The 27,615-nt window shown below is 39.0% G+C and overlaps 1 protein-coding gene across 2 annotated transcripts; it reads left to right on the top strand.

Moving 5' to 3' along the window:
* The first annotated feature begins 574 nt into the window (after window positions 1-574).
* shisa9b (shisa family member 9b) lies at window positions 575-27,615 on the top strand. Of its 2 annotated transcripts, none has more exons than XM_078161466.1 (4): window positions 575-1,373; window positions 5,213-5,319; window positions 17,797-17,937; window positions 21,734-27,615. In XM_078161466.1, exons 1-4 carry the CDS (start codon window positions 865-867, stop codon window positions 22,111-22,113), a joined length of 1,137 nt encoding a protein of 378 aa, XP_078017592.1. In that variant the 5' UTR covers window positions 575-864; the 3' UTR covers window positions 22,114-27,615. The 2 variants fall into 2 exon arrangements, with proteins under 2 accessions (XP_078017592.1, XP_033501586.2); XM_033645695.2 differs by having other exon boundaries at window positions 21,731-27,615.

Genomic DNA, 27,615 nt, shown 5'->3' with positions numbered 1-27,615 from the left:
CACAGAAATCATCATCACTTTCCTTAAGCCCAAGCAGGCATGAAAACACAGAATATATTTGAATAATAATAACAGACACATCAATGTCTTGTCATGAGCCATCTGTGCATTTAACCTGCATAAATGTTCATTTGTGCAGGTGGACTTTTACCTTAAAAAACAGCATTTTGTGTTTTGTGTATGTCTTTACTCCCATGCAAAAACAAATGTTTAAACATATCATCAATAACTTGGACTTCAGTGTGTCTATCAAGCGCCTGCATCACAGCACTTTAAATCACTTATGAAGTGACTGCAGCTTCCAGTTCTGTGTTTTGAATTTTGGTGTTGGGGTGATCTGGATCGCGGATTGTGCCATTACAGACAATTTTAAGACTCCACACAATAATGACTGGCTGTAAGGATTGTAATTAGAGCTACTGCGCACAGCTCTCTCCCTCTCATTGGCTCTTTCCTTTCTCTCCCGCTGATTCACTCACTCATCGGGTCTCTTCTACTTTGCGATGGCTCTCACCCTAACCCTCTCTCCCTCTCTCTCTCTCTCTGTGTATCTGTGACCGGCTCTGTGGAGTGAAGCAGCCTAAGAGGTGTCTGACACCCTCCAGCACAGTCAGGTGCACCGCTTCAGTGATGCTGCCCCTCTCCAACTGTTCACTACAGTAGGCTGCCCCTTTGGAAAGAGCTTGAACTGTCTTTGTTCAATAACAAGGAGAGAAAAGTACAGGGGCGCACTGTGCTTTTACGCATGGAAGTTGGAATCAGCCTAAACACATTTACGCATGGCTGTGTCTCGTCTCCTCGGAAGATGCGTCCGGGCTTGTGAGCTTCTCAGCGCGTCAAGTGCGGGATAAAAAGTGAGCAACGATGCGGGGCACGGAGCTGCTGCTCGGGTACTTTCTGGTGAAAGTTATGGTGTGCGATGCAGAGGGCGAGCCGGGTCAGACCGTCGACGACTTCATGCTGGTGACCGGGTTTAACGACTCAAAGGATGGGGAGATCGCAGTCACGGAGACCCCGCACATGGAGGACAAGTGCCGCGGTTACTACGACGTGATGGGCCAGTGGGATCCGCCGTTCGTGTGCAGGACGGGCAGCTACCTGTACTGCTGCGGCACCTGTGGCTTCAGGTTCTGCTGCGCGTTTAAAAGCTCCCGGCTGGACCAGACCACCTGTAAGAACTACGACACCCCGCCGTGGATGATGACAGGAGGAACGCCGCCAAAAGTGGACGTGGCACTGGACGCCGCCAAGGATAAAACCAATCTGATTGTGTATGTCATATGCGGGGTCGTGGCCATAATGGCACTGATAGGAATTTTCACCAAGCTCGGTTTGGAAAAGACGCACCGTCCGCACCGAGAAAATATGTCAAGGTAGGTCATCAGTTTACAATTTTTCACTCTCGTTTCAGAGAGTTATTTGCTCCTCACACTCCCCTCTGTGTGTGAAACACTACAATTTTATCAAAAAGTCACAAAGCAACAAGTTATTTTGTAATTAAAACTGTAACACATTGGAAAAGGCGTTCAAATTTATATCAGCCAGGGATTAGGGAAATTGATTCAGTTCAATTTGACATCAATTTCTCCAGAGACAAGTCTGATGACACTCAACCTCGTTACTGTCTACATAACAGTAAATCACAAGCACATTTTGTCAGTGTTACAAATAAAAGTGTCTTTTTATGTTTATTACATTGCCCTTGGCCTCAGGCTTTAATTTAAAAAGAATTGTGATATGCATGTGTATCTGCTCAGGAGACAACTGAATTTTCTGCCCGAATATAACTCAGAAAGTGATGGTTGACACAAAAAAGCTTGAATCTATTGTGGTTTGGCAAAAAAATATGTCTATTTCTTTTCAGTATGTCACAATTGAGCCCAGGCACAAGGTCCACTGTGTTGCACCATTTTGGTAAAAACATCTTTTTCTTTTTTAAATCTCCAGATCAAATTCTGTAACACATCAAAACCATCTGCAACATGTACATCCACAGTTTGTCATAAAGGCACCACTTTTGTTTTTAAAATGTACTACAGTGTTTGGAAAAGTGCCCAAATCTGCATACGGCAGACATGCTTGAGCATCAAACACTCACAGATAGTTAGTACACACACAGACACACTCTTTCACTCTCTCTCTTTCTCTAAATCTTTCCTCAAACACACTTCACATACGTACACAAAGAGGCTTATTACTCTTGCAGCCTACTCAAGAGACTGATTTTGGGCTGAACAATGTCTGCACTGAGGAGAGTGTGTCGTCATTGTCATTGTGTGAAAGAGTATCAGCCTGTAGCAGCCCAGTTTCCATCCTTTAAAACGAATAGGCTAAAATGACACTAAAGCATGAGGCAATTATACTACAGATATATTTTTTCTTGAATGTTGTTGAACATGTATAATGAGTTAACTTGTAGGCTACACCCTAATTTACATGGATTTTGATGGAGCATAGAATTTTAAATATAGACTATAGTACTTGTGCTGAACTTGTACCATAAAGATTTTGAAGTAAACAGGCCCTGGACATAGTGTTCAGTGCACTTACAGTTTTCGAAGGTTAATTCAGAAAAGCGGTTTCCAAGTGACTTAAAAAAAATGGACACCAGTTGACAGTCTGTTTTTGCTGACATCCAGTGGTTAAAGTTCTCACCTGTCTGCGCTCGAAGTACACTCAGGGTTTGGGTTGGCACTCTTTGACGTCACTGTTGGCTGACAGTAGGTGTACGTGTGACACAGCACACTTTTGGTCACCCCCAACCGCACCTAACAGCATTGCCGGCAGTTATTAGTACACTAGAAAATTTGCCAAATGTTGGGTAAGCATTCCTATGGAGGCCCAGTATTCATGTTGAATTATGTTTTCACCGTTCATTAGGCCCTGCAGTGGGTATCAGGCTGCCATAAAACTACTGAGCCTTCTGACAGGCAACGCCTTCATCTATCCCTGACATAACATACAGAAAGCTGCCTTTAAATCCTACAATCCCCCCGAGCAAAGAGCAGATACTGGACGGTATGACCCAGCCTTATATCTACAGCACACCGTATCTGCTCGGGTTAAACTGCAGTGGCTGGCCCAACTGACTTGGTATGCAACCTCATCTGAATACCATGGTTTGCTCAGTTTTCCAGCCACCATCGCTGTTACAGGCTTACCAACAGCCACTAGCAACCCCTCTGGTATAAGAAACTATTCAGTAATTATGTCCCCTGACATCTCTTACCCAAGAAAATAACATGGTTTCAATATGAATGTGTGTGTGAGTGCAAGAGTGCAGGCAGGTCTAGAGTCAAGCTTTTGAAGGAGCATTCACGAGGAGTGTCACTCAGCAGGCTGTGGAAACACTTTGTATAATGTTTGCTGTGGCTTTGGAGGGAGCTGCGTCCTGCAGTCTGAAAAATGTTGAACTGGGGCTGATACATTTTTTTAACAGAAATCCTGTCTTATGAACTTGAGATGCATAAATCAAGGGTCGTTGCAAGGGGGGTTGCATTATGGGAAATGTAGGATCCAGTGTTATTGGAGTTTGACCCATACTGACAGGCCTTTATACACTTGGGGCTTTTGTTTTTTTACGATTAATTTGCATATCAATATATATTTTTTTTTATTAAACAGTTGTTTCTGTTATGAGTACTTTCACAAAGAAGGCAAATATTGCGCTGCGAAAAAGCAACGTAAGTTTGAGTTTTCTGAGTTTCCGCACTGCAAATAGAGGCATTAACCAATCACACTGCACTTGTGAATTAGGAAACCACAACACGGAGGCTCAGTAGTCTGAACCAAGACAGAAAACTTATAATTCATTTCAACCTTAACAGGCAGTGCATCTCAGGCCAGCGTTCTTACCTTTTGCCGGTAACTCAAATTCACTCAGAGCTTTCCACTAAAACAAAACTCGATAAAATAACTAATACTGCAACTTACCTCACAAAGACTGCCAGTCGCAGCTCGAGGTTAATACAGTCTCGGTATTGTCGCAAATTTGCATCGCTGCCAGCAAATTTATTCACTCTCAAATCTTCTCGTGAACAAGTGTTGCAACTATTCCAAATTCACAATGCTGCCAGTTTGAATAGTCTTGATGCAAAATATTAATATGCGAGTATTTGGCATTTTCGTGTCATTTACTTGTAACGCTCCTAATGTGTAAAGGCCTTAAGGACTAAGTGTCAGGATGTTGCAGCATTTGCTACTTTAATTCTAACCAACCTAAACCACTGACTGCCTTACGCCCTGATCACACAGACGCGTTTTAGCTGCTGGAGGCGACATTTGTAATTGTTTTTAATGAGAATGAAGCTTTTTGCTCACTGTTTTTGTATTGCGAAGCGCCTCGCTTTTCTGCGCTCTAGGTGCATGGCGTTTTTGCCGGAGCGCTCTGAACTCCTGGAGTTGAAAAAACTTCAACTCAGAGTTGAAACGCTCCATGTCATCTCTTTTTCCATCAACTTTTTTCCCATTATCCAATCAGATGATTTGAGAGGCGGGCCTTCTGTGGTGGTCATGACAACAAGTTTACAGTTGGTAAACAATGGAGGAGAAACTGGTGGTAGTGATTGCTGGATACCCAGAGCTATACAACCCAATGGTAACCAATAGGTTGTCAAACCGCTTCAGAATAGCCTAAAATGTGCCTGAAAACGGCCATCATGGAGGAGAAGCTCCTGGACCAACTGGCGGTACTCCCCATGATCCAGCCTCTTTTTTAGGGTCTCATGTACCCACACAGATCTCCGTTTCCCTGTGCCTGACAAACTATTTGCTTATAGCCTCTCACCCTCAACCAGAGCTGGAGCAAGTACCCTCTGCCTGTCCATTTTGGTAACTAGATACTGATTACTGCCTCACGTTTAGCAACCTGCAAAATGCTTTCTGTGTGATCGGGCCTTACGAAGCATGTGACTCTGACACCAGAGACCACATTTTGTTTTCTTGTCTCCTAAAAACAGTCAGAGTTGTATTCTGTTTACCATGAAGGTTATCTTTCCTAACCTTAACCAAATACACCTCTGTAAACTTTGAGGTGGCAGATAAAAAAAAAGCTCCTTTTTGTTTTTCAAACTGTCACATGGGTTATTTCAGAGGACACAAACGCTTTACTTTGTCATTTAGGAAGGCTTGTTAGCGAACGCTGGAGTGCACAGAATCTGTAGTTGTTATTTACTGAAAATGTCCTCTCTAAGATTGTTCTTCATCTTTCCAGAGCTCTTGCACATGTTATCCGCCATCCTGCCTCAGAACATACGGATGACATTGGACTTGGCCAGCACTACGAGAACATACAAACCAGAGTCACAGTAAACAGTCTCCGTAAGTACTGTGACATCAGCAGCACACAGCGATACACCTACATACACACTTGGTTCCATATTCATTAATGCTGCTGCCATCTGCTTTTGCTGATTAAAATCGCACCACCACAAAAAAATCTAATCATGAACTCCCTAGATTTTTTTTTTTTTTAAACAAATATGCACCTAAAATTGTGAGGCCTGTTATTTGCTTGCCTTTTCCTGAATTAACTATAGAACTTGAAGTGGTGGAAGGAAAAAGGTCCATCAACAATCCTGCGAGCTGGTGAAGCAATTAGCCATGCCCTCAGCAATCACTTAACATATACACTAATTACCACCGACAACCTCGAGCCCTGCTTCTAAGCCAATGCTTATTGTATGCAATGGCCTCACACATTATATCGCACTCTCATTCTCTTGTTCATCAACACCAACGCCTACACACACCCACACAGACATGCACCGACAGAAGAAGTTCTTATTAATGCTCACCTGCTCCAGTCAATAAAGGTCTCCCCCCTTCCCTCCCTCCCCTTGCAAGCTGGATAATTATGGCAAATGGCATCTCATATTAGAGGAAAGTTTAACAGACCCAGTCAAGCAGCACTTTTATGTAGGTATTCTTCATTTACAAGTACCTGCTCTGGCTGAATCACTGACTTTTAAAGAGGAAATAAAATCTTTGGTTGCACTGAGGATATACTCTCCTGATACTGATTAGGTCCAATGCAGTTTATAGTGAAAGAATGACACCTCATATCCTGTACAGTCGAAGTAAGAATCAGTAAAATAAGGAATCAAACCTCATTATGACCTAGTGTAAGTAATTACAAACCAAATGAATCCCATTAAGTCATACACTGAATTCCTTTCAGCTAGCTGCTTCTCAAGACATTTTGTTGATCACATCACTATCTGTGATTATTCATTAGCTGTGGAAGACCAGCAGTTTGCTTGTTCTCATTACAGTTGAGGAGTACAGCAGGTGATCTCCATGATTAGTTTGGGAGGTTTGCTAATTAGTGAAAACACCTGGTGTAATCTGTGGCTGGAATGAAAACCCGCCTGTTCTTGGCACACATTGCAGCTGAATGCCGATCTCAAATTACCTCATCATACAGTGCATAGCGAGGCTTTAGTTACACAAATATTAATGCATTATCAGTGAGCAGACTGTGGCAGCAAGTAATTGAAACTCATCTCGTCGAATGCATAATTTTAGTTTAAATCAAGATAGTAAACTCCAAAATGTTTAATTGTTAAAACAGTGACAATTACTGTATGTCAGATTTTGCAAAGTTTAAGTAGAGTAATTCTACGCACACTACATAGGTGCAAGGTTCAGAAAATGGCAGAAATGAAGGCAAGATATAATATAACAGTGTGAGAGAAAAATTAAGATATATTTTTGATATTTTGAAGTATGGCTTTGATTTACTTTTTTTTATACTTCTGCACTGGCGATAACCGTGGCTGGAGGCATTATGTTTTTGGTGTTGTCCATCAGTTCATCTGTACGTACCACTCTTGTGAACGCTGTATCTCAAGAACACCTTGAGGGAATTTCTTCAAATTTGGCACAAACATCCACTTGGACTCAACGATGAATTGGATATAGGTGGTCAAAGGTCACTGTGACCTTCTGTCCATGTCATTGTCATCAATGTGATATCTCAAGAATGCCTTGATGGAACTTCCCTTAAATTTGGCAGAAACAGCCACGGACAAAATGACAATTTTTGGTAGTTTAAGGTCAAAGATCAAGGTCAATATGACCTCGCATCTGTCTTATTTTCATTAACACGACTTCTCACAACACCTTGAGGGAATTCCTTCAAATTTGGCTCGAATGTCCCCTTGGACTCAACAATGAACTGATTAGATATTGGTAGTCAATGGTTAAAGCGCAAGGTCACTGTGACCTTCTGTCCAAGTCATTCTTCTCAACGCGATATCTCAAGAACAACTCAATGGAACTCCCTCAAATTTGGCAAAATCATCCACTTGGACTAAACGATGAATTGATTAGAATTTGGTGGTCAAAAGCCAAAGATCAAGGTCACTGTGACCTCACAAAACATGTTTTTGGCCATGACTGAAGAATCATTAATTTGGACGTAATTTGACACAAATGTTTAACGGAATAAAATGATGAATCAGTGACATTTTATATCCAAAAGGCCAAAGATCAACTTTACTGTGACATCATAAGAAACTCTTGTCAGGCCAGTATTTAACACCATATCTCAGGAACAGAATGGGAGATGTTGGACACATACTGAACTGGTGACACTAATCTTGGGTGTCCACCTTGAAACTGTACTAAATGTTTAGATCTTCTGAGTTGCCGGGTTGAAGATGTGTGTGAAGCATCCATGTTTTACTATATGCAGCTTTGTTGCAGCAACATTTGAAGCATTGTCAGCTGTCATGGCTGCTATGCTATCTATTGTGTTATCGCCCTGGGCAGTTTGGATGTTTAACTACACCTAACATCATAGAGCTTGTCAGCTTATAGGTGTGCATTAGGAATATGGTTTCCACTTTTCAAACATTCTAACAGTGTCTTTATTAAACTTTTGTGGCGACAATTGTGCGTGCAGGCTTTGAGGTTCTTGATGACTGATCCCCAACAAACAATCCAGGAAATGTGCATTACGTGGTTGCAGAACAGTTTTGTAATAACAACCCAGTTAATGACAGGATACAGACGGTTAAGGTTTTCTTGTGTGTGTGTCTTTAAACACAAATGTGATCTATTACATGGCTGCCACAAGGCCACTGTGTTTTATGTCACCTCATAACTTTGTATTCACATTTTACCATCCTATCATAATTACTATAAATATTACTGAAGTGGGAAATGCAGTTAAACTTCAAACTAACCCCAGGAAGTGAAAGGAATTCTATTTTAAGAGCGAGATGTCTTTTTTGTTTCAGCTGAGCTTTTTTTTTCTCCTCGAGGTGAGATGTCAGCACTGACATGGTAATAATTAATCATTGCGCTTTCTGTCTTACCTTGCCTTCTCACAGAATAATTATCAGTTCATTAAAAATCAGCCAACACGTTAGGACTGATCTTCTGAGAGAGATACTATATTCTTCCTTTAATATTCTATGTACAGTATTATTCTTTTTTTTAATCAGGTATTGTAGTGTAAGATGCAGCATGAGTCAATGAAACAATGCATTGATGATTTACTTGCTAAATACATATTTTATAGTTACTCTGTCTCATAAGTGTGAAGTTCAATACTGTGGTTCATCAATTAAATTGTTTGTATTCACCTTTTTGAAAGCAGTAGCTGTGTTAACATGTTGCAGTGAGCACTCTTACATTACAGAGACTGTAGGTGAGAAACTTCTGTCCTGATTTAAAATCCCAGTTTTTCTTCCAGTCCCTGGAGTAAATGAAAGAAACTGATCAATGATGTGAGATAACAGGACATCAGCGTACTGAAAAAAAAAGTGTAGTCACTACAGACACTTAAAGGTCATGTCACTTTTGTAACAAAAAATGACAATTGAATTGCTTTGAAAAATTTGCAGGTGACTGACCCTACCTGCCTCCCTCTTTGAGTCAGAAAACAGTGTTACACCTGATGATCATTATATATTTATATTTAGTTTTACTGTAAGTCTGTCATCCAGATTATAACAGGAGGCTTCTTGTCTATAGCAGTGTTAAGGCAACTGTTGCATTCTCGTGATACTGTACACACACTAAATTTGCATTCACCCTATCCACACATTGTAGGTTTTCAGGTGGTTAACTGGTTTATCAAAATAAGACAAGCCACAAGCCAGAAGCTCTAGTTGCTGTGGAGCACCTTCGACAAACAATTTTGTGGTTTAAATGTTAAAAAATACTTAAATTTTATAAGCATGGGATAATATGATAATTTCATGTTACCATTATCCTGGACAAAATACTTGCAATTCACAATATTATCTTGGTAATCATCAAGATATGCTTAAGACCCTTTAAATGGCACTAAAACACACTTGGATCCCTTTAATTTAACTTTAATTAAAAGATAAATATTTTTATTGCATCACATGTTGGACACATCTTATTTTAGTAAACATCAGAGCTGGGAAATATATCAGTATCATATTGACATTGTGACACCAGATATCATTTTAGATTTTATAAATGGTAATATTGTAAGTATTTTTTTTCTGGGTTTAAGGACATTACAGTAAAGTGATGTAATTTTCTGAATTTACCAAACTGTTATTCAGGTCCTTAAAAAGTCTTAAATGTCTCAAGTTCAATGTTACAAGTAAGCCTTAATAATAGGCATTAAACACCAATAAATAGTCTTAAATTTGAATGTTTGAGGTTTTAACTACCACAAACATTTCATCTATCCATTTTTAAATATATTTTTATGAAAATGAGTGAAGCCTTTCTATGTTTAAATCCATATTTCTAATGTTACAATTTTTCAAAAAACTATAATACTGTCATTTTCCCTACTTACCTGTTGGCAAAACGTAGATTGACTTAATTCACTATAATAACTCTCATATTCCTACATAACACATAACTCTGCACAAGACCACATATATACAACTTGCCTTCATTGCTTACCTGCAATGTTTGAATAAGTAAAGCATGATTTGTCCAAAATTCTGTCCTAAATTTGGTTAGGTGTCTTTAGAAAGCATTAAATTTAACCGTCTGATACCTGTGGACACCCTGTTATTTGCCTTTGGCCACTTAGTGATCATATCTACAGTACTGACAATTATTTATCAAAAATCTACTGTGTCAAATTTTTTGAAGCACCAATAGTCAACCCTACAGTGTCACACACCTATAGTCACAAAAATGTTGTGATATATCTGACACGATGTTCACAATTTTTCTGATAATGGAAATTCACCACAATCAACTTGTGTTTTTTATCCCAATAATAAAGTTGTGTATTGCCCCATCCCTAATTCAGATTAAATGTTGCTATACAAATCATACATTACGACAGAGAAGAAAAGAAAGCTGTAACTCTTCATTTGAGAGGTGACCTTGGACACAGGGAGCTGGGTCACAGCTGTACGGAGGGATGTACTGGAGGGATTCTGTGTAATAGAGTTGGCAGCAGCACAGGCATGATTGTTGCTTTCTTGACAGCAATCCTTCCAAGGTTGCAAGAGGTGAAGTGATATTCTTTGCCACATGGATCCGTCCTGTACTTGTCCTCTCCTGCTGTGCTCTCTGGCAGCAGGTGTGACTGTGCTCCAGCTGTAACAGTCACTATATATTACAGACAGTGGTGCAAAGCGATGATTGAAATGCCCCAGAAAGGAGCCCCATGTTCCTCATGTGTTAAGATAACAAAAAGAATCTTGTAGACTGTGCTATGAGCTCTCATTCTCTTCAAGATGCTAGCAATGCAGATTTTGTGAGTTGGGCTTCTTTGGCTACCCGTGCTATCATGCTCATGTCCTGCTGGCCATATGCGCACGGGGCAATTGTGAAGTGTGGCCTCTTTTTACTCCAGGCAGTCAGCCAGAGAGAACAAAGTCTCCGCTCACTGCCAACACTCCACTGGTGCATGACAGTCCATTTCCTCACTGCCAGATAGAAATGTATTTTAGCAGCATTACCTCTGACAGCAGCTGAGAAATTGCTACCAAATGTAGAGCCTACCTATGGTTCTATTTTCCACCTGCCACGTACTCTACTCTGAACTGTATGCCGAAGCCTCAAATCTTTAAGGAGATAATTACCGACTGACAAAAGTGAGAGCTCTAAAATGGATGGAGACTGATGGGTTATTTCACTCTTAATAGTGAAATGAGAAACGTACAGATTTTTAGCTTCAGTTTTCACCATGCTGACCGCTGCCACCACAGATACAGTGGGACCATCGACCACTGAAACTTATTTTTAATCAGTTTTCCAACATTTCACCAAGTGTAAAAACACAATTTGTCTGCTCACTTTAATGTTGGTTTAATGTTGGTGTGAAGACAAAATGTATATGAGTCATTATTGCTTTCTAATTCCCCTCTCTATTTTGAGTGGTGCACCTCCAGCCGTTACTATTAAATGCAACTGATGAAAGGGAAGTCTCAGCTTAAGTTTATTTTAATAGTGCAGGGAAAAAAATAGCTTTCTACACCAACCTGACTGTCATATCCCAAAGCTCCAGCTGCACCATGCATTACTAACAAAATTAGACAGTAATTTAAATAAGGCTGTTCCAGAGCATCATAGGCTATTTCACAAAAGTTGTGCACCTAAATAGTTTGAGGTATTATTAGTAAAAATTGTTAAATATTTGTTTTCTATGCAGGAGCTCAAGAAAGGAAGTCAGGGTTATATCAGTCAAGCTGAACTAATATGAAATGCTTTGAAGTAAGGCCGAGTGATGGCTCTAGGACACAGTACTGATAAAAAGTAATGTTATGTAATAGGGCTGCATAATTAGTTGACGCATTATCGAAATTGCAAAATGGCCAAGTGCAATATCCAAATCACAGGAGCTGAAATTTTTTTAAAAAGGTAAACTGTGTCACAACATACTATTTTAAAAGGAGCGTTGTGGTGCAACAGAGGTTCTCCAGTCTCCAAATCATATTTCAGATGTAAGGGAACATGCTTGTTTGGTAGCGGTCCCAGCAAAAATCCCATCATTATTATTTTCATATTTTTTTCAGTGAAAATGAAATGCAAAAATTACCATTCCCACTGAAATTGCAACTTATATTGCAACTGTAATATCTTTCAATCATAATACTGTAACATAAGGGTGTAAATCACAAGTTTCATCACAATACAATATCATATCAGTTCTCTGGACAACGATATTACAAAGTCTGCCACGATACAATTTCAGTTTGATGCAATTTAGGGGCCTGCAATCGATATGAGACAATATTATCTGCCCATTTAACACATTCTGTCACAGAGGAAGCTGCAACCCCTTTATTTTTGCTTTTGTATGATAACACAAATAATGTAAATAACTGTAAAGTTCACTTTAAACTGACTCCACTAACACATATAAAACAGCACATGGGATATGTTAACCTTCAGAGCTTTCTATCAGAAAATCCTTTCTGAAAGAAATCTTTTCATTTTAACCCAAACCATCATCTTTTTCAAAAAATTCCAGGTCTATCTGGTTTAAAACCCTGATGGCAAACTTCATCCAACAGCAATAAAACATGGATTAACAACATCATTTAACATAAGTATCAAAACAATTGTTTTTGCTAGTGACCCATTATTAGCTTTAGTATGTTTACATTGCATAAATTAGCCTAGCGGCTAGCAGACTTTTTCCTCTACTTATAGTTTATCAGACTACATGTAACGTTATTTTTTTTCTTACTCACTGTTGGTTTAAGTCACTGCATCTCCTAACAGAACAGCTCAGTTTAATATCAGTCTGCATGCACGTTTTTTCATTGCTGAAACAGAGCAGCTAATGTTGCTGTAGTGAGAAGTTAGCAGAATGAGATGGCCGTCCAGGCGGGTAACCTTACGTCATTTTATTTCTCATAACAGCATTACTTACATAGCTATGTGCTCTGTCTGTTGACCTGTATTTTCACGGAAATCCGAAATATTTCCACTCTACTGATGTATTCCCGATTAAATAAACGTTATCCTCATCGTCTTTCTCTCAACTGTTTGACGGTGACACAGACTTTCAAAATAAAAGCATATCCCAAAGATAACAATATGGATCGATGTTTTCACTTTGCATCGATGACATTGGATCGTTGATCATTTAACTGAAATATTGATCCAGATCGATCATTACACCCCTATAACATACATTTGCTAAATAGGGCTCATGCAGTGTGCAATACTTTGGACTTGCCATTCAAAAATGGTTATGAATACTGTGATGTTTGGAGCTCATGTGTAGCAGCAGTGTTATAAATGTGAAGGTGCATGTTTTCCTCTCACTAATGTCTAATCATCTATATCAGATTGTATCAGGCTACAGGCATAAATGCAGCTGAATTTGTCTCTTTTAGATAATTAAGATATTTTGACTGATACTTTTAATTTGCTTTGGGATAATAAGCTTTTGGTCAGGAAATGTGTCTGGTCTTCACAATTAATAAAGAAAAATGAGCCTTTGTATAAACTTGTTAATGCTTCATGAACAAACTATCAGTTTTCAAACAGCATGAATGACTTTGTCAAGCTAATGATTAACTTATTAAAGAACTGTGTACTCTGATTGCTTTATATTAACAGCATCACACCAAAATAAAGTATTTTATGTATTGTCTTTTTACACACTTCCAACATGCTTTATACATCTTGATTTTGTACGACATAATGGAACACATAAGAGCCTGTCCACGAATTACTCAAAACAGTTCTTACATAATCAGTAAGTAGGTTAATTCATTGTCCATAAAGGTGTTTTATCAAACAGTGTACACATTCGTAGTACTTAGGTAAACTAACAGTTACAAATAATGCTCTCATACAAAGTTTCTGGAGTCTGACAGAAGTGGAGAGATATTGACTCTCAGATAATAGAATATTTTCACCACTAACTTGAAAGTAGGCTGCCTGTAAATAAGAGCGCCCTTCTCCTTGCACCATTTATTTCGGGGCACACAGCTCCCAAAATACTCTCTTAAATCTTTTATGAGTTCCGGGGTGGTGTCTGTGTCTGGAGTGTTAACTCGCTTATTTCCCGCAACAACCATGGAGTCTTTAACCTTACAAGTCTCCAGAAGTGGCCTACTTTCTTCCAGCAGCAGGCATAAAAGCTGTGACTCTGACAACAGTACAAGCACAAACGACACTCGGTTATCACAAAGTCAGATAAACATTAAAGGGGGAGATAAACAAGGACATGAACCACCCCTCGGTTTAAATTGGGCTTGGCATCCTGAAAATAGGAAAGTTGCAGCAGACGTTTACAAAAAGCACTGTCCTCATTTAAGAGATGTAGTGAAATCTATTATCATCTTAAGACTATATATAGAGGACATTTGAGACATTCAGACGCACTCAAAAAATAAAGTTTCTGAATATACTGGGATACAAAACAGTTTGGCCGAAGCATTCAGTGTACATCGATCATCATTTGAATTATTTACTGTCTGTGGCTTCTGCCTTTAAAGGGGATACCCTGACCCTGACCTTGACTGGAGGATCAGATGAGCACAATGGTCAGGTGACCACTCAAACGCTTTAGTTTACAAAGTTGCTCCAGAGTGGATCGTTCGGCTAATATAAGAATAGTTGTCCATGGTTGAATGAGATTATCTGAAAGAAAACATGTGTTTAACATACTGTATGTTCCCAGGATGTCCTAAAAAGCAGTTATCCTTTGTGAGGTACGTGCAATGTATTCTATGGAAGCAGATCATCTAATGTGACTTTTAGCTTAAAGAAGATCACACTGAATGAGAGCCTGTGTGCATGGCCCACTTATGGTGAATTATATGAAACTGAAACAGGTCAACAAGCCCAGAAAGGAACCCGACAAGATAACACAGACAGATTTGATGCAGGGAAGTAAAGCATTTGGAAATTTTGGTTTATTAAGACCGACCCATTACTGAGCTTAATAAGTTACCTGTACACGTGAACGCACTGTGCAGCCTTTCTCAAGGCCTACAGTTTTTAATAAGGCTTCCAATAAGGCTGGATAACACAGGAGCTTGTTATAAAGACAGCCTTATCATAAAGAGAACACCGTGACACCATCAGTCTTTTGCTACCTTACATGACCTCGAAATCTGATTTTACTCGTCACCCCACCCCCTTGTTGAGGTTCGGTGGAGTGAAAAGGATTGTCAAAGCCGTCCTCTGTATCATTTCATGAGACAGCATTGATAATTTGAGACTTTCAGAAATTAATTAGCACAGTAATAAAGTTTCTTGCTGACCAGTGGGGAATAAGAGCCTAATTAACCTATTTTCTGTATTAATGATCTGTTTTTATCAGACACATTCTAGACCAAGGACTAGTGGACTCCCCACAATTTATAAAGTTTGTAAACTTTAACCATTAGCAAGGGCAATCATGAGTTGATGGTTATTTTTGTAAGGTTCATATTGAAGTTATTGGTGCTGGACTCATAGTGGATTAATAGTGCTAATTCCTGTGAGTCAGGTTACCTTTTACATCAACAGGAGTGCTGATTCACAGCCTGCAGGATATTTAAAGGGGACCTATTACGCTCATTTTCAGTGTCATTCTTATCTTCTACTAGAACATGTTTACACGCTTTAAATGCTCAAGACATTATTTCCCTCACACTGTCTGTGCTGGAGCAACTGTATTTCCATTTTAGCTCTGTATGCCCCCCTCCTGAAAAAGCCCAGTCTGCTCTGATTGATAGGCTTTCAGGGTCTTCCCTATCTGCAATCTTGGAGTCTCTAAACCATCACTGTGAACAGGGGAATGACTAGAACGGAATATAGCAACACTTTTTGCCCTGAGAACTCACCAATAAATGGTTCTAATCAAAAATCTTCACAACTGGTCCTAGCAGGAATTTGATCTGAAATCAGGAAGAAGTCAACAATAACAGCAACCAACATAACATGTTTCCCTGACATTAGCATGTTGCTACATGTAGTAGTGTACTTGAAGTCAAGGAATGACTGTAAATGAGTATAGCGGCATCCTCCACAGTGGAAAATCACCAATAGAAGCTTTTAAATCAAAATCTTCACAACTGGACATGTTACAGCAGGCATATGATCCAAAATCAAGGCAAAATGAACAACATCAGCAACCAAGATTATACATTTCCCTGATGTTAGCATGTCGCTACATGTAGCAGTGCACTTGAAATCGAGTAATGACTTTAAATGAGTATAGTGGCTCTATTACCTCTATCCCACTTGCAACAAAAGACAATACAACATGGCATGGCTGTGGCAAAAATGAATATTTAACTCTGGAAAACTGAGGATGTGCCTTCTTTTAAAACCTGGTTGGCAGAAATCACCAACTTGTTACACATGGAGAAAGTTAGATACAGTGTTTACCTCAGCTCTCTAATCTTTGATAAAACATGGCAACCATTTATGTCCTATTTATCAAGAATGGCCTCAAGTGTTTGCATGTATGTGTAGATACTTGTTCATAATGGGTTGGACAAACAACATTTGTGTACTTGCACTATATGCATATGTACAGACATCCATTCTGTAGTTGGTGCTGAATTTCTTGCTGGTCATACTACCTAAAGGAGACTTTTTCTTTTTTTCTTTTTATACCAATAAAAGCTTCTAGACCAAAATCTTCACAACCAGACATGTTACAGCAGGAATATGATCCAAAATCAAGGCAAAATTAACTACATCAGCAACCAACATTATATGTTTCCCTTACATTAGTATGTTGCTACATGTAGCAGTGTACTTGAAGTTGAGGAATGATTGCTAATGAGTGTAGCAGTGCTTTCTACCATGGAAAATCACAGATAAAACCAACATCTTCACAACCAGACCTGTTACAGCAGGAATATGATCCAAAATCAAGGTCACATTAACAACATCAGCAACCAAGATTATATGTTTTCCTGACATTAGCATGTGGCTACATGTAGCAGTGTAGGCTACATAATGCAAACACAGCAGAATACTCCATAAAAATCCCTCAAGAGCTAATGTGAGCTTGTCTCAAAGGTAGAAAAAACTGAAACAGAGATCAGTAAAGTTTAATCTCAATTGATATGTTAAAATTACATCATTTATTTGATTATATTTTGTGTTATTAATCTGAGACTGCAAAGTATGTAAATTATTACCACATTTAATATGATCAACCAATATTGTATCATTATATCTCTGACAGGAAATAAGGAAAAGCATAAAAGCCCCCCTTTAATATAACCAACCGTCACTGTGATTTAGTAAGTAATCAATGCACAAATCTATCAGTATCGCGTGTTATATAAACATGTTGATATCTCTTCTCAGATATATATAACACACAGCACATGCAGCATTCTTCAAACCGCTGCCTGTGAATTGTTACGTTCCACTAATCTCCTCCAGAGAAGACACTCTGAACATCTGTTTGCTCTGTCATGCCAGTAGGCAGGGGGCCAGTCTCTTTGCTGTGAACCCCTTAATTTACCAGATGTCTACTGTAGGATTAGTACAGTTTCACAAAGAGCAGTCATGACTCTCCAGCTGGGTCCCCAGAAAAGTCTACTTAAGGCAAAGTGACACTACCCGGTTAGAGAAACAATTATTCTATATTCACATCCATCCATCCAGCTGATTTATATCCTCGGCTCATGCAACAGTCACATCCAGGAAACCAAGCCAGTTTAAACAGTTTTACATTTACTACTGTATGTACTTCAACATACAATATTAAATGTATTTTTAATCACATTTTGTAATAGCTAAAGCAAACGGTATATACACACTTGATTTGAACATACTGTATTACCACATCGATCAAAAGGAATTTTGTCGCTATAAACAACATACACTGAATTTCTGCATTAACAGCGTGTGTTTTCCCTCCTTTAGATAGCAACCAGATGAACAACGTGGTTCAAGCATCGACTTTGATAGCTCAGCCTTACCCGCTCGTGGGACAGATCACCAGCCCCTACGAACAACAGAAGCCTGTCAAGGATCTCAACAAGTACGCCACGCTTAAGGCTGTGGGTAAGAAATTGTTTAAGATGTGCCGTCATGATGAACCAGACGTTGCCATTCATCATTTGATCTGATTAAACAGCCCATTACATCCTTTATAAATAAAACAGGCATAATTAATCAGGGTCTTATAAGGAGAAGAGTTTAGGTTTAATTGAGTGAACCGGAAACAACTGAACCTGTAATCTGAGTAATCATGAGGATGCGTTTGTAAGTTCATGAGGCAGAAAATTCATCTGTAACGCTTCATAAAATGTTTCATGGAATCCCAATTGTGGTTAATTCTGTTTTAAACATTAATTGTCTCAACAGACAAAAACTATGTTATTAAAATGTTCTGCTAGTTGCAGTTATTAGTAAAGCTTCACTGCCATCTCTCTCAAAGTGGCCATTTTTCAGTCTTTTATTTCGTATCTTCAGGTGCAGCAAGAATCCTGTTTACACAACACGTGTTGTCATATATGTGCTTCGAAATGACACGTACGTCTTTGTTTAAATAGGAGTTGATTCAAATTTCCATCAAGTCTCCCGCTTACAGAAAATCCTTGTCAGTTAATCCGTAGTCCGTCAATGCCAGCAGAGAGGGGGACTGGAAGTTTATTTATAGACGCAAGTTTGTTGTTCTTCTCATGTGCTAATTTTGGAAAGTCTGCAGACAGTGCCTGGACAAGCAGCATTTGAGACAAGAAATAATAGCAAATACCAAAATAGTATCAATCAGCGAGACGATGCCAAAGTGTTTAGGTCTTGAAGAAAAACACGTTTGTAGTGTCAAAGGATGGAAGTGAAAATAAATTAATGCAAATCATAAAATAAAATGAAATAATCATTTTAGGTTCATTATGAAAATAGTATGTGTTTATGCTGATATGAAAATACCATAACAGCCAATGGGTGAGTATAGTCAGGCATACTTGATAACCAAGTACCATCACTGGTGATCAATTGCTAGATCATTTTACCACTAAATTTTACACTATGTGCAAACTTTAAAACCAAATTCCATCATTTAGAGGTCCCTTTGGTAATATTTAAACTTAAAGATTTGATTTGTCTCATAATTTTAAAAAACAAGAATTTAGCCGTATTTTAAATACATTATATTCCACTGCCTTTCATATTGATTTTGGTTGTATTTCAAAGAACAAGCAGTCTTAAATTTCACTGACTCCACTCTGACCGACAGTCGTTTTTTTGCCTGTACGCCTTGCTTTGAAAATTTAGTGGAGAAAAAATAAATGAAAAAAAATCTGCAGGATCAAAGTATGGAGTGAAGGTATTTGTGGATCTGTATTTGATGCCATTTAGCGCTGCGAAACGGGAGTCTCTTTTAATAGATGAATCAATTAGCTGTATTTGACAGACGTGGCCACAGAGGGGACGGCAGCTACCAGCATGCGTGTAGTAGGTCCAATCACATAAAACGGCCCTTTGTGATCCACGCTAGCAGCTGAAGCTTCTCCGCTGCTAATACGCCGAAGCGCTGTCAAACAAACTGATCATTAGGGAAAATAAAAATAGAGCAAATCTTAGATAATGAGACTGGGGACAGGAGACAATCAGGAGCAATCAAAACACAGATGAGTTGGGGAGTGGTGATGAGATGCATCTATACTGTACACGGTGAGCCACATGAGCCTCTGTGGTACTAATATATATATATATATATATATATATATGTGTGTGTGTGTGTGTGTGTGTGTGTGTTCATCTACCAGCACTGATGTGGGTTTACTGAAGCTGCTGCTGTCTTTACTACATCTCTTTCCTGTACCATGAAATGAGACCCAGAGCACAGCTACAGCTTGCTACTGATGAAGAGACCACATTAAAGGTTATCTGGGAAACATTTCATTAAAAAAAAAAAAAAAAAAAGTCAGAAATGTTACAGTAGAAAAGGCTATTGCTGGAGCTTGGTGTGCTCAGGCTCAATTAGTGCTCAAGTGAGTGCTGTTTTCATACATTGTCTGCACCTGATTGGAGACATAAAATCACACTGCAGTTGTTTTATGAGCAAATTACAGCAGCTGATTAAGGCAAGACAAATGTCATAAGACAAGATATACTATGCAGCGATCTACTTGCACGCCACCTCAGCTGGAGTTGTACTAAAATAATCCCATATACTGGAATATCAACAAATACTCAATGTAGTTGGAGCTTAATTATTAACTGACCTCTCACACAATATATTTGCAGTCTTTTAATTAATAAGGCTGACAGGAAATGTTAAAAAAAAAATATGTAGAGAGGTCTATTTTTGACTTCCTGTAACAGTTTGTTTAAAGCTACCACAACTTACACAACACTATTAGGATTCCACACTACATTACTGTGCACCAAGGGCATAATTTCCACTGGGGATGACATGTCATGTCATTACGTTGTGACGTGTTAATGAGTGGTGCAGGCCCTGGGCACCCATGCCCTGGGTTTCGCCCCAGACTGCCCTGTAACTGGTTGATGGAGGCTGTTAGGGCTGTATGCAACCCGAAATGAATGCCTGCAGACATTTGCGGGGCTGATGAAATGCATAAAAAAAATCATTTAATCTATATTTTGATTTACTGTTAATATTATCCTCATAAAACAGTTGAGTAACACATCAAAGATAAGGCAGTAATAGACAGAGTTCCTTGCAAAGATGCAAATACAACATTATCTATCATCTCTATTATTTCAAGTAAAGTAAACAAGATTTTCTGTTATAAACAGTTTTATTGTTATTTCTTTCTTTTAGATTTAACGTACATTTAACAAGGGAAAATCAGATAGGAAAAACACAGGAATAGCAATTAACAGAACAACTGTTTCAAAAGTGTAAGGACAGTGTCCCAGTGGTCTTCCAGCCCCTTTTCAAAGTCTTTTAACAGGCAGGCTGCCTGTTCCATGTTTAGTAAGTCCAGATATTCCTTCAGCCAAGAGTCCCTTGTGAAGCAGGCTGCTTTACGCTTCTTCTAGTTTAAAAGAATTAGTCTCTTAGTAGATAGGCAAGCCAGTGTCTAGGTAGGTAGGTAAGATTTTAAGTCTTGTTAGTTGAAGGTCCAAACAGTCTCAGCGTCATACTTATGTTTGGCCATGTTGTTGAGCTAGTTTGCTGTCTCTTGGTGTATAGACAGCTAGTGTATACTGGTGTATACTCCGTGGAAGTGTACTACCGGAAGTATGCGATTTGAGACACAGCATCTGTTAAGTGGCTATATGTTATTTACTCTCTACAGCAGGATATGGCACTTCAGAACAAAAGCTCTGTGCCGTAAATTATCTGTACTTATAAATAAAGTGTGTTTTTTACTAACTTGACACATTTTCAAGTTAATTGTGGTCCATTTAGAATGGACCCGCGACCCACTTTTGGACTGAGACCCATCAGTTGGGAACAACTGACAGGATTTCTAGAATTCATAGGATTTAGTGCTCGACTCATTATAGCAGTAACTAAAAATATAGGTTTACAATGGATTTATAATGAATAAAGGCTGGATTTCATCTCTAAGTTTATATATTCCGCTTCTCCTTTTTTTTTTTTTTTTTTTTTTTATGTGTAACGTTATGCACATTTACAGCATGTGTATAAAATGATCAATGTGAGTTAGTTGATGCCTGATGATGTGAGGTTGGACTACTTGTCCCCTCTCTTTGTTTTTTGTTGTTTTTTTTTTTACTTATTTTTGAACAAAATTTAACTTCAGATCTATTTTTTATCTGCCTGTGTAGCTCTGCACTCAGCACACAATGCAATGGCTCATGAAAGAAAAAGAAATGACAAAGACCTATCATATTGTTTATCTGTATTTGTTAGCAGAGAAAGCTAATGACAGCTTCTACAGCAACCGGCGGCAAGTGATTGAGATGACAACCAAGGGCAGCCTTCCCATGGAAGCTGTGGACATGGAGCCGGAGCCGAGCAATCCTTACAGCCCGCCCAGACAGCTGTCGTCAAAACAGAATGGACACAAGTACAAGAGCCCCAAGAGCCGCAGCGCCCAGTCGCTGTGCTACGGCTCCAACACTGCCGTCAGCCCGGGGGTGCTAAGATCCTGGGAGAGCAAGGACATGCTGGGCCTCCGACACAGCTATGGCCCAAAGAAACTCTGCATCATAGAGAAGGAGCTGCACACCACTCGTTACTTGCCTCCGCAACCGTACTTTGTCACCAACAGCAAGACAGAAGTGACAGTATGAGGGAATGTCTGAGCACCAGGCTTAAAAAGGAGTCTGCGTCAAAGGGAGGCAGGAGCTGCTGACTGTGGGTGGTGTTGTCAGACATCAGCATGGACTGTACGTGCAGCTGTGCGTGTGATGGGCAGCATTTAAGATGCCACCTAAAGGTGAAGTGTACTATCAAAGGACTCAGTATCAATTACCGTTCTGCAGGAGGGCACAGTGATGAATATGTTCCATCGGTATTCGTATAATCCAACTGCTAAAACAAAAAACAAAACATAACTCATATAACACAGACATGACACATACAGTACTGTTGTCAGTATTTACTGAGATATCAATGGACCTAAACATTAAAGCATATTGTATAATTTTGTTGTCTAAAGGAGAAAACCTTTCTTATTTATCCAATCAAGGTTGAGTGGTTACATTTTACCGGAAAATGTACAAATACTGTTGATAATTAAAATATTTGGCAATGTGAGGTGTTGGATCAAGTGCATCATCCAGGGTTGTTAAATTTGGGGAAATGACCAGAATAATTTTAACCAACTCAAATTCTAGCTGTTTTGTTGATGTATTTATTTGAAACAAAAGATCTATTAGTCCTCAGTTTATTACACAAGTTAATCGGGAAGAACGCAGAGGATAACTGACTTTGCTAAACTTGATTATCAGAACAAAATGTCTACAGTCCACCTTGAAAACATGAGCAATATCAGTTGGTCAAACACAATATTAATGACCATGACTGTCACTGATCTAAATAAGAATTGTTTTCATATAAGAAACAGACTTTGACACATAAGTGTTGTCCAAAATTTAGTTATTCAGGTTTCCAAAATGCTTTACATCCATTTTGGAGAGGTTCATAAGCTAAGTTTATCATTGCGTATTTCTAAAGAAAATAACAAATATATAGATAAATGAGTCTGTGAAAGTGTTGCTGTTAACCTAAATGACTAAAGACTTCAGTTTGTGAATGTAATGTCACTTTTTAAAGTTGTAGATGTCTCATTTTGAAGGACAAATGCATTCGAACCAAGTCACTGCCAACAGACATCCTACTGATATGTTTCCATGATTACTTCTGTAGGAGAAGTAGCAGCAGAGTGTTGAACCAGTGTCGTATTGGTGTAATAGTGCCTCTCATCAGTACCAGCATGTGTGTGGTTATCCTGCTGTAGAACAAACTGTAGTTGAAGCCCCAGTATTAGAACAGTGATTGGTCTTAGTTATACATTACACCCCCAACAAAAGTCTTGTCAGTGTAAAGATTGAGGCGTAGAGTTTGCATCATAGTTAAAGCTCTCAGCTTTTATTAAAATGTGTATGGTTTAATTCCAAATCTCACACTTATTGAATGTATCTGGACTGGACAGTCTGAAACTAGTGGTACAGTAACAGTTTCCAGTGTTGGAGGATAACAGTTAATGAACTTCTGTCATGAGGATAAGTGTAAAAATGTTAAGTATAGTAAAGGTTTTTTTGTGTGTTATTACTCAAATAAATGGGTCAACTTAAGACATATGAAACGTTTTTTGTTTGATCAACCCTATACTATACTTTACTATAACAATATTTACCTGCTGTAGTGATGTTTTAGTTAACTATTGAAGATATATGTTTTAATATTGGTCACAACTAATTATCTTAGCAAGGGCTGGGTGATATTAAAAAAATCAAGTATCATGATATTTCTGACCAAATAACGCAATATCAATATTGCAACAATATCGTAGTGTTGACTGTTGGTGCTTTCACAAAATATTTACACACAGGGCTGGGCAATACGTTGATATTATATATGATATGATATACTGCTCAAAAAAATGAAGGGAACACTTATCATCACAGTATAACACCAAGTCAGATAAACTTCAGGGATATCAATCTGTCCATTTAGGAATCACAAGTGATTGTGAATCAGTTTCAGCTGCTTTGGTGCAAATTAAAGTGACAACAGGTGCAATGGAGAGGCAAAAGCAAGGCAACCCCCAAAAAGGGAATGGTTTTACATGACAGTTGCTCTCTCCTTATCCTTCCTGACTGATTCCTCTCTAGTTTTGTGTTCTGCTGGTGTCCTTGTCACTACTTGAAGCATGAGGTGGTACCTGCAGCCTAATCAGGTTGCACAGGTAGTCCAGCTCCTCCAGGATGGCACATCCATACCTGTGGTGGCAAGGAGGTTTGCTATGTCTCCCAGTCTCAAGAACATGGAGGACATACCAGGAGACTGTTACATGAAGAGAGCTGAAAAGGGCCACAGAAGGGCATCAGCCCAGCAACAGAACCGGTATGTGCTCCTTTGTGCAAGAAGGAACAGGAGGAGCACTGCCAAAACCCTACAAAATGACCTCCAGCAGGCTACTGGTGTGCATGTTTCTGACCAAACTGTCAGAAACAGTTTCCATGAGGGTGGCATGAGGGCCTGATGTCCTCTAGTGGTCCTCTAGCAACATGCAGCCCAATTGGCATTCGCCAGAGAACACCAGAATTAGCAGGTCTGCCACTGGTGCCCCGCTCTCTTCACAGATGAGAGCATGTTCACACCACGCACATGTGACAGGTGTGAAAGAGTCTGGAGATGCCGTGGTTACCATTATACTGCCTGTAACATCATCCAGCATGACTGGTTTGGCAGTGGGTCAGTGATGGTCTGGGGAGGCATATCGTTGGAGGGTCGCACAGACCTCCATGTCATAGCCAATGGTACTCAGCTTGCTGTTAGGTATCAGGATGAAATCCTCAGAACAATCGTCAGACCAGGTGCAGTGAGCCTTGGGTTCCTCCTGGTGCAGGACAATGCCCGGCCTCACGTGTCCAGAGTGTGTAGGCAGCTCCTGGATGATGAAGGCATTGATGCCATTGACTGGCATTCTTGTTCCCCTGACGTTAATCTAATTGAGCACCTATGGGACATCATGCATCGTGCATCCGATGCCACCAAGTACCACCACAGGCTGTCGAGGAGCTCACTGATTCCCTGATCCAGGTGTGGGAGGAGATCCCCCAGGATACCATCCACTGACTCATCAGGAGCATGCCTAAATATTGTCAGGACTGCATACAGGCACGCGAGGGCCGTACACACGACTGAGTCACATTATGAGTTGCTGTGATAAAATTAACATAAGTTGGATCAGCCTTTGATTTGAGTTTTTTCACTTTGATTTTCAGCGTGATTTTGAATCCAGCCCTCAGTGGGCTGATGATTTTGGTTTCTATTGACCGTTGTTCCGTCATTTTGTTCTCAATAAATTACACAATGCACATCAGTAAAGATTTTCAACTTGAATAATTAGTTCATCAAGATCAATGTGTGATTTAAGTGTTCCCTTCATTTATTTGAACAGTGTATATAATATATGATATTATATGAGGCTATACAGCATCTAAAATTTTCAATATCGTAATTTTTGTATCTTCTAGCTGCTCTATTATTTGCTTTTACCCACTAAGTGCTCCACAGTACTGATGATTATCAAAAAATCTCACTTGCAAATATTTTGTGAAAGCACCAATAGTCAACCTTACAAAATCATCGCAATATCAATATCAAGACATGTGGTCAAAATGTGGACATAATGACTAAGTGAGTAAATGCAAATAAGAGAACACCAGAACAGTCTGGTAAGTTCAGAAAATTGCATCACTTTACTGTAATTCAGCCTTTAAAACCACAAAGAGAATTCTCACGATACTGCAATAGCCAAAATCTAAGACAACATCTAATCTCATATCACAATAGCCATATACTATAAATATATTGCCCAGCCTTAATCTCAGCTGAAGCACCGTACCGAGAACTCATTAACAAAGGACATTCGCGCTGCGCTTGGCAAAATGTTTTTAATTAAAAAGTTTCTCAGGTGCAATTTGTCATCTGTTGCACTGATTCTCCAGCCAAGCAATATAAAAAGATGCTCATGCCTGCCTGCAAGTCTTACTCACGCGGTCGACTATTTCAAGCAGCCGAAGACAAGGCTGCACACATAGGTGCGCTCATAGCTCATACACAAGTGGGAAGTGGGAACTGCTGGGACAGTATAATGGTGTGTTTATGTATTCTCAAGTCCAAATCGTAGCTGTTAATATTCTCACAGACTTCCAACCAAACTGTCTTTTCCAAAATATGTTGATCTAGTGCACTGAACTGTTCTTTCACTTAACTGTTTAAGTGTTTCACTGTTATACGAAATCTGTTATTCACACTATTCAAACGCAACTATTAATTCAGCTGAGATTTTTATTTATTTATTTATTTATTTATGCAACCAATGCTGTATAGTTATCACCATTGAATGCTATTGTTTTGTGAGTGCACTCTTTTTTTTTCCCGAAGATACTGAAATCACTGTTATTAAGCTACAGAACACCATATTTACACATGAAGATCTACTGTTATACTGCCAGTTAAACACATTATGTGTGTATCTGTTTGCTTTGCAACACCCAGAAAGAAGATCACTACAGCAATGTTGTATTTTGGTAAAGCTTAAAGGAAAGTCCCCATGATCAAAGTTCTAATAATACAGCTCATTATGATGACTACCAGGTCTTTGTATCACTGTTAGCTCATTATCAGAATATGCATTTGACTGACTTATTGCTCTAATGAATGTTGTTATGTGTCTTTATGTACAAAGATACCTTGGTTCAAGATGCCCTGTTAAATATACACACAACCTCTGTATTCGACTGTTCACATCCTCCAGTTATTGGAAAATTACTGAGCATTAAAATGTTTTCCATACATTGTTTGTGCAGTAAAATATAATCCCCATGTTGCCAGTGTCCTGCAAAAACCTTAAACGTCTAAAAGAAAAATGCTTTTGTTATATTGAATTATATAAAATAACATTAAAACTAGTAATGCAGTTTTATTGTGGTATTTTTGAAACTAATTCAGAAGAGTCCAAGGTTCATGAAACATTTCTAAATGTGGAAAACCTTCATGACTGCCTTTTATGGGGGATACTGCAAGACAGTGCACGCCAACGATGTCAACTTATTAGATTTACCAAGTGTAGCATACCTTGTACAAAGGAAACAGTCATTGGCAATGAGCAACTGTAGCACAATGTTAGGGGACTCCATTTACCTGTCAGTGAAGCTACTTCAGCTCTGAGCATTTTGTAATTGGTTTGTTCAACTGACTTACCTCTTTCTTTTTAACTAAAAGGAAAACAAATATTTGGCCGGTGGTAGGGTTTAGTGTGCCAGCAGCAAAAGAAAAAACAGATGCAAATAATCACAAACAGATTTCTACAGAGGTAAATTGTCTGTAGCATTTTTGGTGCTTAATTTTTGTAATTGTGATTCTAGCTGACTCCATTGGCTGCCCCCTCAACACCACACCAGATGGTATCATAAAAACATGGAGGAGCACTTGAGTGCAGCCAAAGGACCTCTTCTGTATGATATACTACAGTTTATGGGACTTTCTGTTTTAGCGTGCTCCAGCTGTAACAAGTGAAGTGTCATTATACTGTCTACATTAAAATTATTTTTTAATAA

This window comes from Epinephelus lanceolatus, chromosome 18 (genome assembly GCF_041903045.1).
Source record: "Epinephelus lanceolatus isolate andai-2023 chromosome 18, ASM4190304v1, whole genome shotgun sequence".
Lineage (NCBI taxonomy): Eukaryota > Metazoa > Chordata > Actinopteri > Perciformes > Serranidae > Epinephelus > Epinephelus lanceolatus.
The sequence above is the reverse complement of the archived record's forward strand: the minus strand, read 5'-3'. Positions and strand labels throughout refer to the sequence as shown.

What these genes read in the sequence shown, in the direction of transcription:
- shisa9b (XM_033645695.2), top strand. Translation starts at nt 865, where the DNA reads ATGCGGGGCACGGAGCTGCTGCTCGGGTACTTTCTGGTGAAAGTTATG. An exon ending in AGTCACAGTAAACAGTCTCC is followed by an intron (nt 5,320 to 17,796) that starts GTAAGTACTGTG and finishes TCCCTCCTTTAG; the next exon opens with ATAGCAACCAGATGAACAAC. An exon ending in CGCCACGCTTAAGGCTGTGG is followed by an intron (nt 17,938 to 21,730) that starts GTAAGAAATTGT and finishes TGTATTTGTTAG; the next exon opens with CAGAGAAAGCTAATGACAGC.